The sequence below is a fragment of the Sinocyclocheilus grahami genome, unplaced genomic scaffold, assembly GCF_001515645.1.
Source record: "Sinocyclocheilus grahami isolate Dianchi unplaced genomic scaffold, SAMN03320097.WGS_v1.1 scaffold2327.1, whole genome shotgun sequence".
In the NCBI taxonomy this organism is placed as follows: domain Eukaryota; kingdom Metazoa; phylum Chordata; class Actinopteri; order Cypriniformes; family Cyprinidae; genus Sinocyclocheilus; species Sinocyclocheilus grahami.
Window position 1 is genome coordinate 787 of NW_015507506.1, and position 16,113 is coordinate 16,899.

The 16,113-nt window shown below is 39.0% G+C and overlaps 1 protein-coding gene and 2 long non-coding RNA genes across 3 annotated transcripts in view; all 3 read left to right on the forward strand.

Moving 5' to 3' along the window:
- The window catches only part of LOC107574753 (CMRF35-like molecule 4), a gene marked incomplete at its 3' end in the record, with an annotated part of 4,008 nt that extends 766 nt beyond the window's left edge, over positions 1-3,242 (forward strand). The window contains exons 2-3 of the mRNA XM_016261196.1: positions 2,778-2,924; positions 3,220-3,242. Coding sequence (XP_016116682.1) covers positions 2,778-2,924; positions 3,220-3,242 — 170 coding nt within the window. The remainder of the gene's footprint in view (positions 1-2,777; positions 2,925-3,219) is intronic.
- Positions 3,243-5,249: 2,007 nt separating this feature from the next.
- LOC107574756 (uncharacterized) lies at positions 5,250-6,071 on the forward strand. The gene is made up of 3 exons (XR_001607726.1): positions 5,250-5,413; positions 5,601-5,747; positions 6,043-6,071. It is a non-coding gene; the product is annotated as an uncharacterized lncRNA (long non-coding RNA).
- LOC107574755 (uncharacterized) lies at positions 6,068-6,700 on the forward strand. The gene is made up of 3 exons (XR_001607725.1): positions 6,068-6,141; positions 6,317-6,366; positions 6,584-6,700. It is a non-coding gene; the product is annotated as an uncharacterized lncRNA (long non-coding RNA).
- Positions 6,701-16,113: the final 9,413 nt, after the last annotated feature.

Below are 16,113 nucleotides of genomic sequence, written 5' to 3' on the forward strand. Positions count from 1 at the left end.
CAGGTGCTAGTGGGCTCTTGCTAAGCAGCTAAACCTCAATCACTTGGTAATAAAAGGTTAGGTTTGACTAATTACTTTTAATGTGTTGTAAGATGTATGAAGATGCTACGCAATAAATAAATTTATACCAACAGTTTTTTTTTTCTAGAACACAGTTACACACCTATATGAATAGAGATGTCAAAATCCAGGTCAGTGAGTCTTTCATAGTCTGTTATGGAAAGAACAGTGTTGATCTGAGAAATGAGCTTTAACTGAGAATTGAAATGCCCTGAAATCACCATTATTACCAGTCATGATGAAGTCTTAGTAGGACTTTGCCATTGTCTTATTGTTTTCTGTGGCCTCAGTGATGCTGTAGAGATGTGTGGAAGTGTAACATGTTGCTTTGGCTCAATTCATATGCTGTCCATCAGAGGTCAGTGTGGAGAGGAATTAGCTGCTGTTGTGTTTAATCGCATTGAAGAAAATGAAGCTTCAGCATTAAAGGCCACACAGAAGTGTTACAGTCTCAAGACTTTTCTTTTGGCTGCGAGGAATACGTTTTCTCACTGGTGTAAAGCAGCAGGCCTATTACTGTAACACTCCGGCGTTGAGCAAAAGAGATCGAAAATATTACACTCCAATTTTTTCTAAAAGTGTGCATCATTTTTTGAGACAAATTCTTACATTTAATCAGTCAATTATAATAATAATACATTTAGGCTGATACTAAACAAATGAAATCAGTATCAACAAAATTAATCTTTGCAGAAGTTGCATATGAAGTGGCATTTAGATGCATTTATACATGTTAATGCAGCTTAGAGGGACATGGAGTGCTTTAACCTGCAGTTACAAATGCATAAATAATGTTTTGATATTTAAAACATGAAATCTTGAATACTGATATTTTAAATTATTAAAAAAATGAAAATATACTTTAAATGTGAAATTAAAACCGCCAGTAGGTGGCAGTAAGTCACTGTTAATAAGTAAGTAATTGCTGCTGATCCGAATCATTTAAACAGTTGATTCATTCAGGAACAAAACACCGTCATGTTGCTCAGACACGCAAAACAGTGCTGTGGCTGTATGTAACGAAGGAATATGAGTTGCTTCTTTAAAAGCTTATTGTATTACTGTATTAAAAGCAGTGTATTATGTGAAGTAGAGTATTATGAGAGTGATTAACTCAGTGAGTGTGATTACCTGCACCTGATACAGCATTCATTCTTCAGCATAATCTCATATTCACAATAAAACATTAGTTTGAATGTCCACTGAGGAAAGCGACAGGCTCTTTGTCATACTATTCTTTCATCTGTTAAGGGTGATTTCCATTGACAGCGCTGCTCAGTGCATTTGTTGGTTGCATCTTACAAGCTGTTGTTAAAAGTAAAAATAACTTCCGTCTGAGTTTTTTTCAACATAAAAGTCCTTACTGCAGACTCGTAAAAACAGTCTCTTGTCGCCATCTAAAGGCGGAACAATGAAACTAAAATCACTATCACAAACACACCATTTCTCAATATTAAACACTATTATTAAAAAGTACTAGTACTATTATTTTAAACAATAATATTTAATAAACAACAAATACAGCAACTTCGCTATACATATATATATATATATATATATATATATATATATATATATATATATTTTTTTTTTTTTTTTTTTTTTTTTATATATTTATTTATTTATTTATTTATTTATTTATTTATTTATTTATTTATGTATGTATAAGCTGTCCATTGCTATGGTGCAAAGAGCGCTCCCTTGTAATCACTCATCTTAATTCATCGCGACCTCACAAAGTTACATTATAATCAATGAAGTTCTCAATACTCAATGAATCTCTTATTTGCATCGCATCTACACTTTGTTGTAATGAGATGATTCGTGCTGAACACAACACCCCGTGAGTGGATTCTAACTTAAGAAATCAAGTGTTCAAGAAATCAACAGATATGTCTGTGATTGGCTACATTGCTCAACGCTGCACAAACACATGATCTCCAGAGTGCAAACCATAACGCACTGGATAGTTTGTTAAATTTGCAATTAAATTCTATTATTACAGCTTTAAGAAATGCAGGACATTCCTCTTTTCCAGCATCTGTACAGGTGAGTTTAAGACTCTCGGGGCTTTTGTACAAAAGTTGATGTGTTTTTATTGTTTTTACTCTGTTACTGCATGATTATCAGTCTCATATCTGTTATTATTCTGGTCTGATAATATATCTTGCTCACACATAACAGCTCTGTCTAATGATATTTCTGTTTTCAGTTGCTGCAGGTGCTCCAGTTACAGTCACAGGACACAGAGGACACAGACTTGACATCAGATGTGCATATGAATCTGGATATGAATCAAATCCAAAGTATTTTTGTAAAGGCGAGTGTATCTTTGGAAGCAGAAACATCGTGGTTAAATCAGGATCTCCAGCTGAAGACCAGAGATTCTCTCTGACTGACAACACGACGGCCAGAGTTTTCACCGTCACCATCACTGATCTGAGAACAGAGGATGCAGGACAATACTGGTGTGGAGTGGAGAGGACTTTAACTGATGACTATTCAGAGATTTTGTTGCTGGTTAAACACGGTAAGTGATTAATGTGACTTCTGCAAATGGACCTATGGTAGAAATATACATAGAAAGGGTCAGAAGATGCAGCTCATGTTATTATATAGTAGTCAATTCACTGCATAATCTATAATTATATACACAATATAATTCATAATAAAATATATTAACTGAGATAAAGTTGACATTTCCTGTCCCCTGATAGATAATAAGACCACTGCGATTTCAACCACCAGCCCTTTTACAGCAACACTGTCATATTTCAGCACAACAGAACCACATCCACAATCCAGCAGCATCACAATCACAGAAAGAAAAGAAACAATCACAGATCAGCACAACTCCTCAGCAGGTCAGGTCATCTTCCTCTTTCTCTCTTTATTTTCCTTTAATATGCATTATGTCTGGATGATGTCTGTCATTTAGCGCTGATTTCTTCACCTGTACAGGTACACATCTCTCCACATATCACACACTCATATAGAGTGAACTTATAGAGTCACACTGAACAGGAAGTGACAACATCTCTCTTATTTCATTCATTAGTCTTTCATTTATTCATTCTCTAAACAGTTTCTAAGCTGATTCTGATGATTGTTTCTGTTTATACAGTATTTCAGACAGCGTTTTCCTCCTGTATGTTTCAGGTTCAGTTGTGATTATCGTCACTGCGGAGGCTTTGGTTTTACTCCTGATTGGTCTTTCATTGATTATAGTGTCTGTGCGGAAGAGAAAGAAGACTAAAGGTACCAATTTACATGAAATAAGTCCTTTTCTCTGAGGTTTCAGCATTTAGAACAAAAACAAAACCCTGAAGATTGCATTTGGTTGTGTTTGCGATGACATGCATGAGAAACTAGATTCAATTATAGAGTTTTACAGCATTAATCGCAGAAAGACTAACACCGATCTCTTGCACAGGTCTGCTGTCGTCCTCCATCATAGAGTTTAATCCAGTGTTATATGAACAGGTGAGTATAAAGAAACTGATGTGTATTATCATTTAATGGACAGCAGTAACTGCGTTAAACAAGACTGTGACTGCAGTGATTTTCAGTATTTTGATGTTGAATCTCCAGCAGCTGGTGTGTGAATGATCATATTCATGTGTTATAATATTAAACAGATTCACTCTGGTTGAGTTATTTTGTACATTAACTAACTATTTATAATTTTCTATGACTGTAGATCAAAGATGCTGGACGTCACTGTAATCCAGAGGACACAGACACAGAAACAACTGTAGTTTATAGCTGTGCTTCCTAAACTTGTGCTATATGTGTTCCTACAGACCCAAGTACTCCATCAACACCATAAATTAGTTCATTTCAACTAATATCATATCATAATATATAATATAATATGATGTTTTTCTAGATTGCAAGTGCATGTTTCTCTTTATTTTGTTATATATCTGTTAATGTGTGTGTGCTGTATGTAGCATTTTCTTGTTAGATGTTTGGCTCGAGGTTTGTCTGGTTAGTGTCATCTGTTCACTCCTGCTGGTAGATGCTGGAACTGCACCGGTCTGCTGCTAAAAAGCATCTTTCTCTGTTGATGACCATTCAAGAGTAGCTGTATATTCTGAGAAATCCTTGCAAGCAACAAATAACGGAGGCTCCTTAAAGCAGCTGCCATTGAGATGCTAATACTATCGATTAGCTTTATGAAAATATTACTAGAAGGCCTTTTTGCTTCAGTTAAACATCAGATGTCCGCAGCAGTTACTTACCAAACAGGAAGTTCAACCACAGCCACAGGAAGAGCTGTGAGGCTTCAGCTAAACACACGCTACACTTCCCACAATGCAACTCTTCTCCCAGTGCTGATGTGATGCAGAAAGTGTGACTTTAATGTTCAAGCAATACTCTGGATTATTTACAGTCTTTGTAACCTACAGCATCAAGGAAATTTTTTTTATATATTTATTTATTTATTTATTTATTTATTTATTTATTTATTTATTTATGTATGTATAAGCTGTCCATTGCTATGGTGCAAAGAGCGCTCCCTTGTAATCACTCATCTTAATTCATCGCGACCTCACAAAGTTACATTATAATCAATGAAGTTCTCAATACTCAATGAATCTCTTATTTGCATCGCATCTACACTTTGTTGTAATGAGATGATTCGTGCTGAACACAACACCCCGTGAGTGGATTCTAACTTAAGAAATCAAGTGTTCAAGAAATCAACAGATATGTCTGTGATTGGCTACATTGCTCAACGCTGCACAAACACATGATCTCCAGAGTGCAAACCATAACGCACTGGATAGTTTGTTAAATTTGCAATTAAATTCTATTATTACAGCTTTAAGAAATGCAGGACATTCCTCTTTTCCAGCATCTGTACAGGTGAGTTTAAGACTCTCGGGGCTTTTGTACAAAAGTTGATGTGTTTTTATTGTTTTTACTCTGTTACTGCATGATTATCAGTCTCATATCTGTTATTATTCTGGTCTGATAATATATCTTGCTCACACATAACAGCTCTGTCTAATGATATTTCTGTTTTCAGTTGCTGCAGGTGCTCCAGTTACAGTCACAGGACACAGAGGACACAGACTTGACATCAGATGTGCATATGAATCTGGATATGAATCAAATCCAAAGTATTTTTGTAAAGGCGAGTGTATCTTTGGAAGCAGAAACATCGTGGTTAAATCAGGATCTCCAGCTGAAGACCAGAGATTCTCTCTGACTGACAACACGACGGCCAGAGTTTTCACCGTCACCATCACTGATCTGAGAACAGAGGATGCAGGACAATACTGGTGTGGAGTGGAGAGGACTTTAACTGATGACTATTCAGAGATTTTGTTGCTGGTTAAACACGGTAAGTGATTAATGTGACTTCTGCAAATGGACCTATGGTAGAAATATACATAGAAAGGGTCAGAAGATGCAGCTCATGTTATTATATAGTAGTCAATTCACTGCATAATCTATAATTATATACACAATATAATTCATAATAAAATATATTAACTGAGATAAAGTTGACATTTCCTGTCCCCTGATAGATAATAAGACCACTGCGATTTCAACCACCAGCCCTTTTACAGCAACACTGTCATATTTCAGCAAAACAGAACCACATCCACAATCCAGCAGCATCACAATCACAGAAAGAAAAGAAACAATCACAGATCAGCACAACTCCTCAGCAGGTCAGGTCATCTTCCTCTTTCTCTCTTTATTTTCCTTTAATATGCATTATGTCTGGATGATGTCTGTCATTTAGCGCAGATTTCTTCACCTGTACAGGTACACGTCTCTCCACATATCACACACTCATATAGAGTGAACTTATAGAATCACACTGAACAGGAAGTGACAACATCTCTCTTATTTCATTCATTAGTCTTTCATTTATTCATTCTCTAAACAGTTTCTAAGCTGATTCTGATGATTGTTTCTGTTTATACAGTATTTCAGACAGCGTTTTCCTCCTGTATGTTTCAGGTTCAGTTGTGATTATCGTCACTGCGGAGGCTTTGGTTTTACTCCTGATTGGTCTTTCATTGATTATAGTGTCTGTGCGGAAGAGAAAGAAGACTAAAGGTAATAATTTACATGAAATAAGTCCTTTTCTCTGAGGTTTCAGCATTTAGAGCAAAAACAAAACCCTGAAGATTGCATTTGGTTGTGTTTGCAAGGACATGCATGAGAAACTAGATTCAATTATAGAGTTTTACAGCATTAATCGCAGAAAGACTAACACCGATCTCTTGCACAGGTCTGCTGTCGTCCTCCATCATAGAGTTTAATCCAGTGTTATATGAACAGGTGAGTATAAAGAAACTGATGTGTATTATCATTTAATGGACAGCAGTAACTGCGTTAAACAAGACTGTGACTGCAGTGATTTTCAGTATTTTGACGTTGAATCTCCAGCAGCTGGTGTGTGAATGATCATATTCATGTGTTATAATATTAAACAGATTCACTCTGGTTGAGTTATTTTGTCCATTAACTAACTATTTATTATTTTCTATGACTGTAGATCAAAGACGCTGGACGTCACTGTAATCCAGAGGACACAGACACAGAAACAACTGTAGTTTATAGCTGTGCTTCCTAAACTTGTGCCATATGTGTTCCTACAGACCCAAGTACTCCATCAACACCATAAATTAGTTCATTTCAACTAATATCATATCATAATATATAATATAATATGATGTTTTTCTAGATTGCAAGTGCATGTTTCTCTTTATTTTTGTTATATATCTGTTAATGTGTGTGTGCTGTATGTAGCATTTTCTTGTTAGATGTTTGGCTCGAGGTTTGTCTGGTTAGTTTCATCTGTTCACTCCTGCTGGTAGATGCTGGAACTGCACCGGTCTGCTGCTAAAAAGCATCTTCCTCCACTGATGACCATTCAAGAGTAGCTGTATATTCTGAGAAATCCTTGCGAGCAACAAATAATAGAGGCTCCTAAAAGCAGCTGCCATTGAGATGCTAATACTATCGGTTAGCTTTATGAAAATATTACTAGAAGGCCTTTTTGCTTCAGTTAAACATCAGATGTCCGCAGCAGTTACTTACCAAACAGGAGGTTCAACCACAGCCACAGGAAGAGCTGTGAGGCTTCAGCTAAACACACGCTACACTTCCCACAATGCAACTCTTCTCCCAGTGCTGATGTGATGCAGAAAGTGTGACTGTAATGTTCAAGCAATACTCTGGATTATTTACAGTCTTTGTAACCTACAGTATCAAGGAAAGACCAGAGGAAAGACAAATCAAAAGGGAGATCTCTTTAACATCTCAAATATTTCTCCTAGACGGAAATGAGGTTAAGATGGAGATTTTTGCTTGAGTCTCCTGCTTCTCAAACCTGTCTCCTGAGACAAAAACTCAAACACTCTCACATGTGTCTCCTTTAAAGTTTCAGAAGAGACCTCATCATCATCACACACTGTGCTCAGATATTTCTCCTAAACTAAAGACTCTGGAGCTCTCACATTTGTGTCCTTTGTCTCATTTGTCTCTCAACAACTTTACAAAGTGTGCACCAAGTCAAATGTCTCAATATGAGCGCAATCATTTCTACCATATAATATATATTAATAATAAAATTAGTCAATTAATAATCAAGACAGAGTAATAAGCCATTTATTTGCTGTTCAGTGAAAAAATCAACAAGGTTACTTTTTTCTGTAAATCGGTTGTGATAAAGGCATTGGGTACATTACTATTACTAAATCTGAGCACATGTGTGATGTTGTTGAGATCTTGTTTGAAACATTGGAGAGACAAATGTGAGAGCTCCAGAGTCTTTAGTTTAAGAGACAAGTCTGAGCACAGTGTGTGATGATGATGAGGTCTCTTCTGAAACTTTAAAGGAGACACATGTGAGAGTGTTAGAGTTTTTGTCCCAGGAGACAGGTTTGAGAAGCAGGAGACTCAAGCAAAAATCTCCATCTTGACCTCATGTCTGTCTAGCAGAAACATTTGGGATGTTAAAGAGATCACTTCTTTTATTTAATTTTTTCTTCCCTCTGGTTAGCTTTAATGTCATTTATCAACACCATTTCAATCAAACACAATACATGCATTGTCATATTTGAAGTTGTTTTGTGTAGACAGTGTTTTATTGCACAATAATTTAACAGAGGAAAGCATTACCTATATTTACATGCATGCAAAAATGAGCTGCACAAGATAAACTTTTTAATGCTAAAAAAAAAACAAAAAACACTGGTACACTAGCAGGCCCGGCTCCACAATCAGATCACTGAGGGTGCTTCTTAAATTAGTGAGGGTGCTCTCTCTAACACCAGGCATGCATCAAAAGGATGATTTTTACTTCCTGTTAAAAAACTAATGCAAAGCAACAGACTGTAAAAGGTAAGAGGCTGTAAGAGAGATTTCATATAGAGGAATGAAAATATGGAATTATTTGCCATCAGATATTACATATTTTTTAACAAGACCATTACATTGGTAGTGGCTAATGGGGGTCCAAATAAACAAAACAAATAACTAATTCCAGGCTGCAACACATTAAAAACATAAATGCATTAACAACATATATGAGGTCAACATAAACAGGTTTCCAGAAATAGCAACATCATTTGAGCATACTTTACTTTAAATTGTTTTATTATTAGAAGGTCTTCTTTCTGGCCTTAGAAGAGAAGAATCATCAAGGCTGCACTTGGGCTCAAATTCAGCCCATCCGGCAACACAATCCTCCATAAATATATAGCTGGGGTTCGGGCAATAGGAATAAATGAATAATTTAACAATAATGTTATTGAATTATATTGCAGGCTCTTAATTATTGAATTAATAATTTACTTTAATTAAAATGTATTAAAACTATTAACACCTCCTAAGTAGCCCTAATGGAACGCTACTCTAATTTTTGAATCCAGAGTATTACTAAGTATAGCATTTAGTATCTTACCATTACAAAGATCTTGAATCAGGCAAAACCCATACTCCTTGACATGGCTTTATTGCTTCTTTAACAACAACGGTAAAAAATAAATAAATTATATAAGTAGCCTTTAATAATGTTGTCATTAATAACAAATACCATGAAGCCATATTTCCATAGTGTAAGTGACTGGTTAGAGTGGTGCAGTGTGGACTGAAATGCTTGTATTTACCGTTTTGTACAGTTGACCTTGACACATCAGTTTACATAGTTGTAGCTATTCAATATGGTTTCAGCTAGTTTCACCACAGAGACTTTACTGTTCACATATAATGCTGTAAGTGTTGTGTGTTGAAGTTAAATGGATCAAGCATTAGTTATCACTTCAACAGAGCAGCGAAAGTGTCGGGCTAACTCCCGCTGTGCAGAGACACCTGTCCGGTCCGGCTGCTCTCACGTGCTGCGCGGTTCAATCAGGTAGCACTGTTTCATCACTTACATTTTCGTGTTTTCATCTTATGCAGTCCAGTAAAGTATGTTAAATTGATTAATGAGGCCCATTTATCAATTTAACATAAAAAAGAGTGTTAGATCCGAGCACACAAATCAACTTACAATAGGGTTCATATGTGATTAATGAAACATTCGTATGCCACCAATCCCATCGTACAAATAATCGTTTGTTGATAAATGTGGTGGCTGAAAACAATTGTCATTTAAATATCATGCCCCTAAAAACAGCCAGGCCTGGCTCCAAAATCAAATCGCTGAGGGTGCTTCTTAAATTAGTGAGGCTGCTCTAACCTTAAAATGTTTATAAGTTTATAAGCTGTCCATTGCTATGGTGCAAAGAGCACTCCCTTATAATCACTCATCTTAATTAATCGCGAAGTTACATTATTATATATATACTGTTTATAAGCTGTCCATTGCTATGGTGCAAAGAGCACTCCCTTATAATCACTCATCTTAATTAATCGCGACCTCAAAAAGTTACATTATAATCAATGAAGTACTCAATGCTGCACGATGAATCTCTTATTTACATCACGTCTACACTTTGTTGTAATGAGATGATTCGTGCTGAACACAACACCCGGTGAGTGGATTCTAACAAACGCCTCTGACTGGCTGTTGTGTTCAAGAAATCAACAGATTGGTCTGTGATTGGCTACATTGCTCAACGCTGCACCTACTAATATAATATATTTTTTTCTAGAGCGCAAGTGCATGTTTCTGTTTATTTTCTTGTATATCTGTTAATGTGTGCTATATGTAGCATTTTCTTGTTAGATGTTTGGCTCAAGGTTTGTCTGGTTAGTTTCATCTGTTTACTCCTGCTGGTAGATGCTGGAACTGCACCGGTCTGCTGCTAAAGAGCATCTTTCTCCATTGATGACCATTCAAGAGTAGCTGTATATTCTGAGAAATTATTGCAAGCAACATATAAGGCCAAACATTTCATTCTGTTGTACTAGATGTGGTACCAGCAACATATTTAACTGTAAAACACCTCTGATTTTGTTCAAGAAGAGTCAGTTTATCACAGTATTGATAAAACGACTGATTGAAAGAATTAATCATCATCAACAGAAGATCTAAACCCTTAATTTGCTTTAGACTTTTGTTGCATGCTAATGTAGCATATGCTTAAAAAAACTCGGAATGGTAGTCCTAGACAGCAGACAAGACCAATATAAGGTCGCTTAAAACCTTAAAACCTCCAAAAGTTGGTAAAACATCTGTAATACAATATAATTAAATATTTACAATTTAAATGTTGCAAATGGAGAAAAAAAATTCAGTCAACATGGTTTGAAGGGCTGTGAATGAAGAAAAAATGCTCTGTGCAGCCAGATGGTGTAGTAGTTACAACATCTACCCAATGCATAAGCAAATAAGCGGCTGCTTGAGGGCCCCGAGGCCACCAGGGGGCCCAAAAAATGTACATTGAATTACAACTTTTTTTTGTGTGTGAAATATTATGCCAATGGAGCATGGTAATTATGCAAAAGGTAGGGTTGTTTTAGGGAAGTTCATGTTTGATTAGACATCCTTAAATAGCCTTGACATCTTTACATCTTATAATATAACATTTTACTCAGCTAGTTTTAGATTAAAGTTTTTGTCTTCTGTGTAAAAATAACTTTATTTGTAATAAAAATAAGCTTCTGTTTCATAAACTTGGTATATCAGCGTAACATTATTTACCTTAGCCAACTTTTTGGGTCGTTGCTATTATATTAACATTATGCCTCAGTTGTTGAGAGTTGCTGTTTTAGATGTACAGATGACTTCCTGCTGTGTTTAATCATATATGTTGTTAAAATAACATTCTGTTCCATAACATTATGTTTTATTTAGCTACTTTTCAGTACACCACATTAAGTATGCCTCTTAGTACTGTAAGATTTTGAATTTTAAAGTGCAAATTAACACCTGACCACTCTCGTGGGTTTGCTACTGTTACAATAAAAAAATCGTAGAAGGGTAAAAGCATGCCAGGCAGACACTGGCATGATGTAAGCAATACAGCCAGAACAAATAAAACTGATAATGGGTGTGTTAGATTTATAGTGTGCGGATAATCAAGCATTGACATTAATCAATCGTATTGGCGGCATCGAGGGGCCCCCATGTAAAATTCTGCTCAGGGCCCCATAAAGGCTTGGGCCGGCCCTGCAGCAGCGGTTAAAATGGCCCTCACTGACCAGCTAAACCTCAACCGCTTGACAAGAACAATGAGTTCAGCAGGCTCACTTCAGCCTCAGTGATGCAATAGAGATGTATGGAAGTGTAATATGTTGCTTTAGTTTGGTCACTATTATATATCCATATGTTGTCCATCAGAGAGTTCGGTGTGGAGAGGGATCAGCTGCTGAAACCCTGTAGTCACATTGAAAAACACTCTGAAGTTATCTTTGTTATTAAAGAGCACACATAGTTAAATGTCTCAAGCTTTTTCATCAGGCACAGAGGAATACATTTACTGAGATAAGCTTCTGCATAGCTCTGCTATTTCAGAGCTCATTTCCTGATTAACAGAGGCGTTTTCACACATAACACCCCTCACAGTCATACAGGTGGTTTGTTGTCAACATTTTCTTCACTGTTTATTTATAGAAGGTTATTTGTGGAGCTACTGACCATCACTAGTATATTATATATACTAGTATATATCTGAACTGATGTGGCCATAAGAATGAGCTTCTCATGAATGCTCTCTGTGTTTATGCTGATGGGTAAGTTCAGGAAAATCTTTAATTCATTACCTTCTGTTTTTACCGCTACATAAGGGTTTATTTTCTAATGTATAGCTTATTTTATAAGTTTATGGTAGTAAAGCAGTGTGCTGATCTGTCTGTGTGTGTGTGTGTGTGTGTGTGTGTGTGTGCAGTGAGCAGATCAGTGTGTGTATATATTACAGTGAGAGGAACAGAGGGAGGACAAGCAATTATTCATCGATGACCATTCAAGATTAGCTGTGTATTCTAAAAACAAAAAAAACCTTGCAAGCAACAAATAATAGAGGCTCCTAAAAGCAGCTGCCATTGAGATGCTAATACTAATGGTTAGCTTTATGAAAATATTACTAAAAGGCCTTTTTGCTTCAGTTAAACATCAGCGCTCATATTCACAAAACATTTTATCTTACCACTAAGAGTTCCTCTAAATATAGGTAAAAGTTTTTAGATAAGAGTTTTCTCTTAAAACATATTCACAAATCTGCTAAGTCAAACGTTTACTATGTAATAGACAGAAGTCTTAAGCTAAGAGTAAGGGCGGGGTTGACCTTAATGCTATGGATGATGTCAGCATGCTTACTAGCTATGCACACAGTGACTTGTTGATAGGGGAGGGGTGTCTGTCAGAGATTTATTCATAGAATTGTAGAGTATTGTAGAGTGCAATATTATGTTGCCATATTCAGATAAAGGTTTAAAAATTAAAAAACATGCACATTCAAATAACGATTTTAAAATGCAGACTAAGTGTCATTAATTAAACAAGTATATGTTCAGTTAATTGTCAGCCTCTTACATGTGTGCTCCTCATAAACAATTAGCAGATATGCTTATAAACAGCCTTTTAATTAACAGAGTAGAATAATCATGGCTGATAGTAAGGCATGTACACGTAAAAGAAAATCAAACTGGACGCAAGAACGTACTCGGTTACTAACGTAACCTCGGTTCCCTGATATACGGGAACGAGTACTGCGTCTTGCTTAAGACTCTTTGGGAAAAACAATTTTTTTCTCTGAACACTGAAGCCTTTTTCAATCATGCAGTGTAACTGCATGGCCATTGGTTCGTGCAGTGACTTATTAAAAATGAATCAATGTCTCGACAGCGGAGCTGCACGAGCCTATGGCGACACAGCCCACCAGAGCCTGCAAATATGGACGGGGCATCTGGCTATATAAGTGTGCACTTCGCAATAGGATCTCAGGTTACTTCGACTGAAGCGATGACAGAGCTACGAGCTGTCGTGCAGCTACATAGCATGGCCAGCAACGCAGTACTCGTTCCCATATCTCAGGGAACCAAGGTACTTCACTCGTACTGCGTCTTGCTTAAGATACTTTGGGGAACCAGTACAATCCCGCCGTGCTATGTTAGAGGAGCGACCAATGCTTGAACTTGCCTTGAGCACCAAGGGCCCTGAGGGACCAAGTAATTCTAGGGAAGCCCCACAGGAAGCGATAGGCCCAAACTCACAGAGGTCAGCCCGGCGCTAAGTAATCGTTCCAAGAAAAATCGTACAGCCTCGGAACCCAGTGGGGGCCAAGAGCGTACAGAGAAGTCAAATGCCTGATTTAGCACTGGTTTTGCCAGAGTAAGTACATTTAAGCAGAAAGCGCCGAGCCTGTAAAGCCAGGACATCCAGATTATAAAACCTGGTAATGTGAACGGCGAGGCCCAGCCGGCCACCGCACAAATTTCTACAATGGAAACTCTGCTAGACCAAGCCCAGGAGGAGGCAATGCCTCTTGTTGAGTGGGCTCTTACTCCCATGGGGCATTGAAGGCCCAAAGAAGAGTACGCTATCTTGATAGCGTCAATTATCCATTTGAAAAGTCTCTGCTTCGTGACTGGAGACCTTCTGGTGCGGTCACCGAAGCATACCAAAAGCTGATACGACAGCCTGAATGGGGGCAGAACACTCCATGTATATTCTCAATATACTGCTAACGCCAGCAGCAGAGCGGTTTTAGCATCAGGGAATGAAGGTCAATGGACTGTTGCGGTTCGAAAGGAGGGCTCTTCATAGCCCTCAACACCGTGGCCAGGTCCCATGTAGGGACAATGACAGGGCGAGGTAGGTTGAGCCTCCTAGAACCCTTCAAAAAATGAACAACAAATTGGTTCCTGCCCACTGACTGGCCATTAGTGAGGCTGCTATGGCTGCTACATAGACCTTGAGCATGGGAGGGGAACGACCCTTATCCAACAGCTCCTGCAGGAAGGACAATTGGAAATTGGGTTTGCGCTGTGGGCCATACATCAGGCGGAGAAGACAGACCATTTAAGGGCATAGAGCCACCTTGTAGAAGGTGCTTTAGCCTGAGATATTGTGCTTAGCACGCTTTCGGGGAGCTCCCATCGAGAGGCCAGAGGTGCAGAGCCCACAGCTCAGGCTGGGGTTGCCATATCTTTCTTTTCGCCTGAGAGAGGAGGTCTCGTCTCAGGGGGATAGGCCACGGGGCTGCTAGAAGCAGCTAAGATAGCTCTGCGAGCAGTGAGAGTTGTCTTCTGAGGTGAAGAGGTCGACCTCTGGCTTGCTGAAGATCTCCCAGATTATTTGAACCGTATGTGGGTAGAGCATCCACTCTTCCGAGGGGATGTTGCTCCGAGATAGCATGTCCACTCTTTGATTCAACCTGCCCGGCACACCCGTTTTTGAAGCGTCTGTCGAGACCACCTTCCTTCTGCAGATCATTCCCTGGAGTACGCCACGTTCCATCCACCGAGCGTTCTTTCCAAGGGGCCAGAACTGCTACGCAGGCCCGGTCCACCTTGACACAAATGCATCCGAGATGCCAGGTGTGGGACTGAACTCGTGGTTTCAGCCAGCACTGAAGGGGCCGCAAGTGAAGCAGGCCCATCTGTAGTACCGAAGATGTGGAAGCCATGAGGCCCAGCATCTTCTGAAACGCCTTGAGAGGGCGAGTGGGTCCAACCTTGAATGAGGCCACGAGCTGCTGAATAGCCAGTGCACGTTCTGGCGCGACTAACGCCCTCATTCGGGCTGAGTTGAGAACTGTTCCCAGGAACGATATCCGTTGGCTGGGGGAATTGCAGCGAATTGCAGTGAATAACCTAGTTTTATTATCCCCAGAACCCAGTCTGGCACTCCGGGGATGGCCTGCCAGGCCTCAGCCCACGTGACAAGGGGTTGGATTAATTAGAGTGGCTGGTCGTCGTATGGGGACCACACACTCAGAAGAGGAATTTTGCTCTCCTTTGAAAATGCTTTCAAAAAATGCTTCGCTAGACCTAATGCTCTCATAGCGAGAGCAGTCAGCCCCCGTGCTCGCTGCCTCAGCATGGGTGTGGGCCAGACGCATCCAATATGTAGCTGTCAGTGATAATAATCATTAGTGACAGCATCTTCTTTTAATCTGCCTAAAAAGATCAAACCACTCATTAGAAGAGGAGTACTGATGATTTTTTTGTGTAAACACTCAGGCAGATCAAAAGTGCTGCGCGCATTCTCTCAGATCCACTCGTAGTGGACAAGGGGAGGGGCAGGGCCACATTCATTGAAGAAGACATGCCGCGAGCAAAGCAGAGCGAGACATGAACTCTCGTAGTGTGAGCGATCTGTCTCAGCGAGCGCAGCCAAAGCGTGGGCATGGCCCAGGCGAGAGGCACATTCAAATACGAAGCTGTCAGCGCTATTGAATCATTGGTGACAGCGTTCTGCGCCGATCCTCACGTGTAAACACACTGGCGGATAAAAGTGTTGCGTGGAGTGTGATCCACGCGGGGGCTTTGCCAGCGTTAAATCACTCATGCCTGATCGCTCATCCCCGCGAGTTCATTATTTCTTCCTCCCGAGTAACTGAGAGGAGAGAAACACAAGAGCGGGGGAGTCTGGTCTCAGACGATCTCGGAGGTGAAGATGCTGGATGTGGAGGT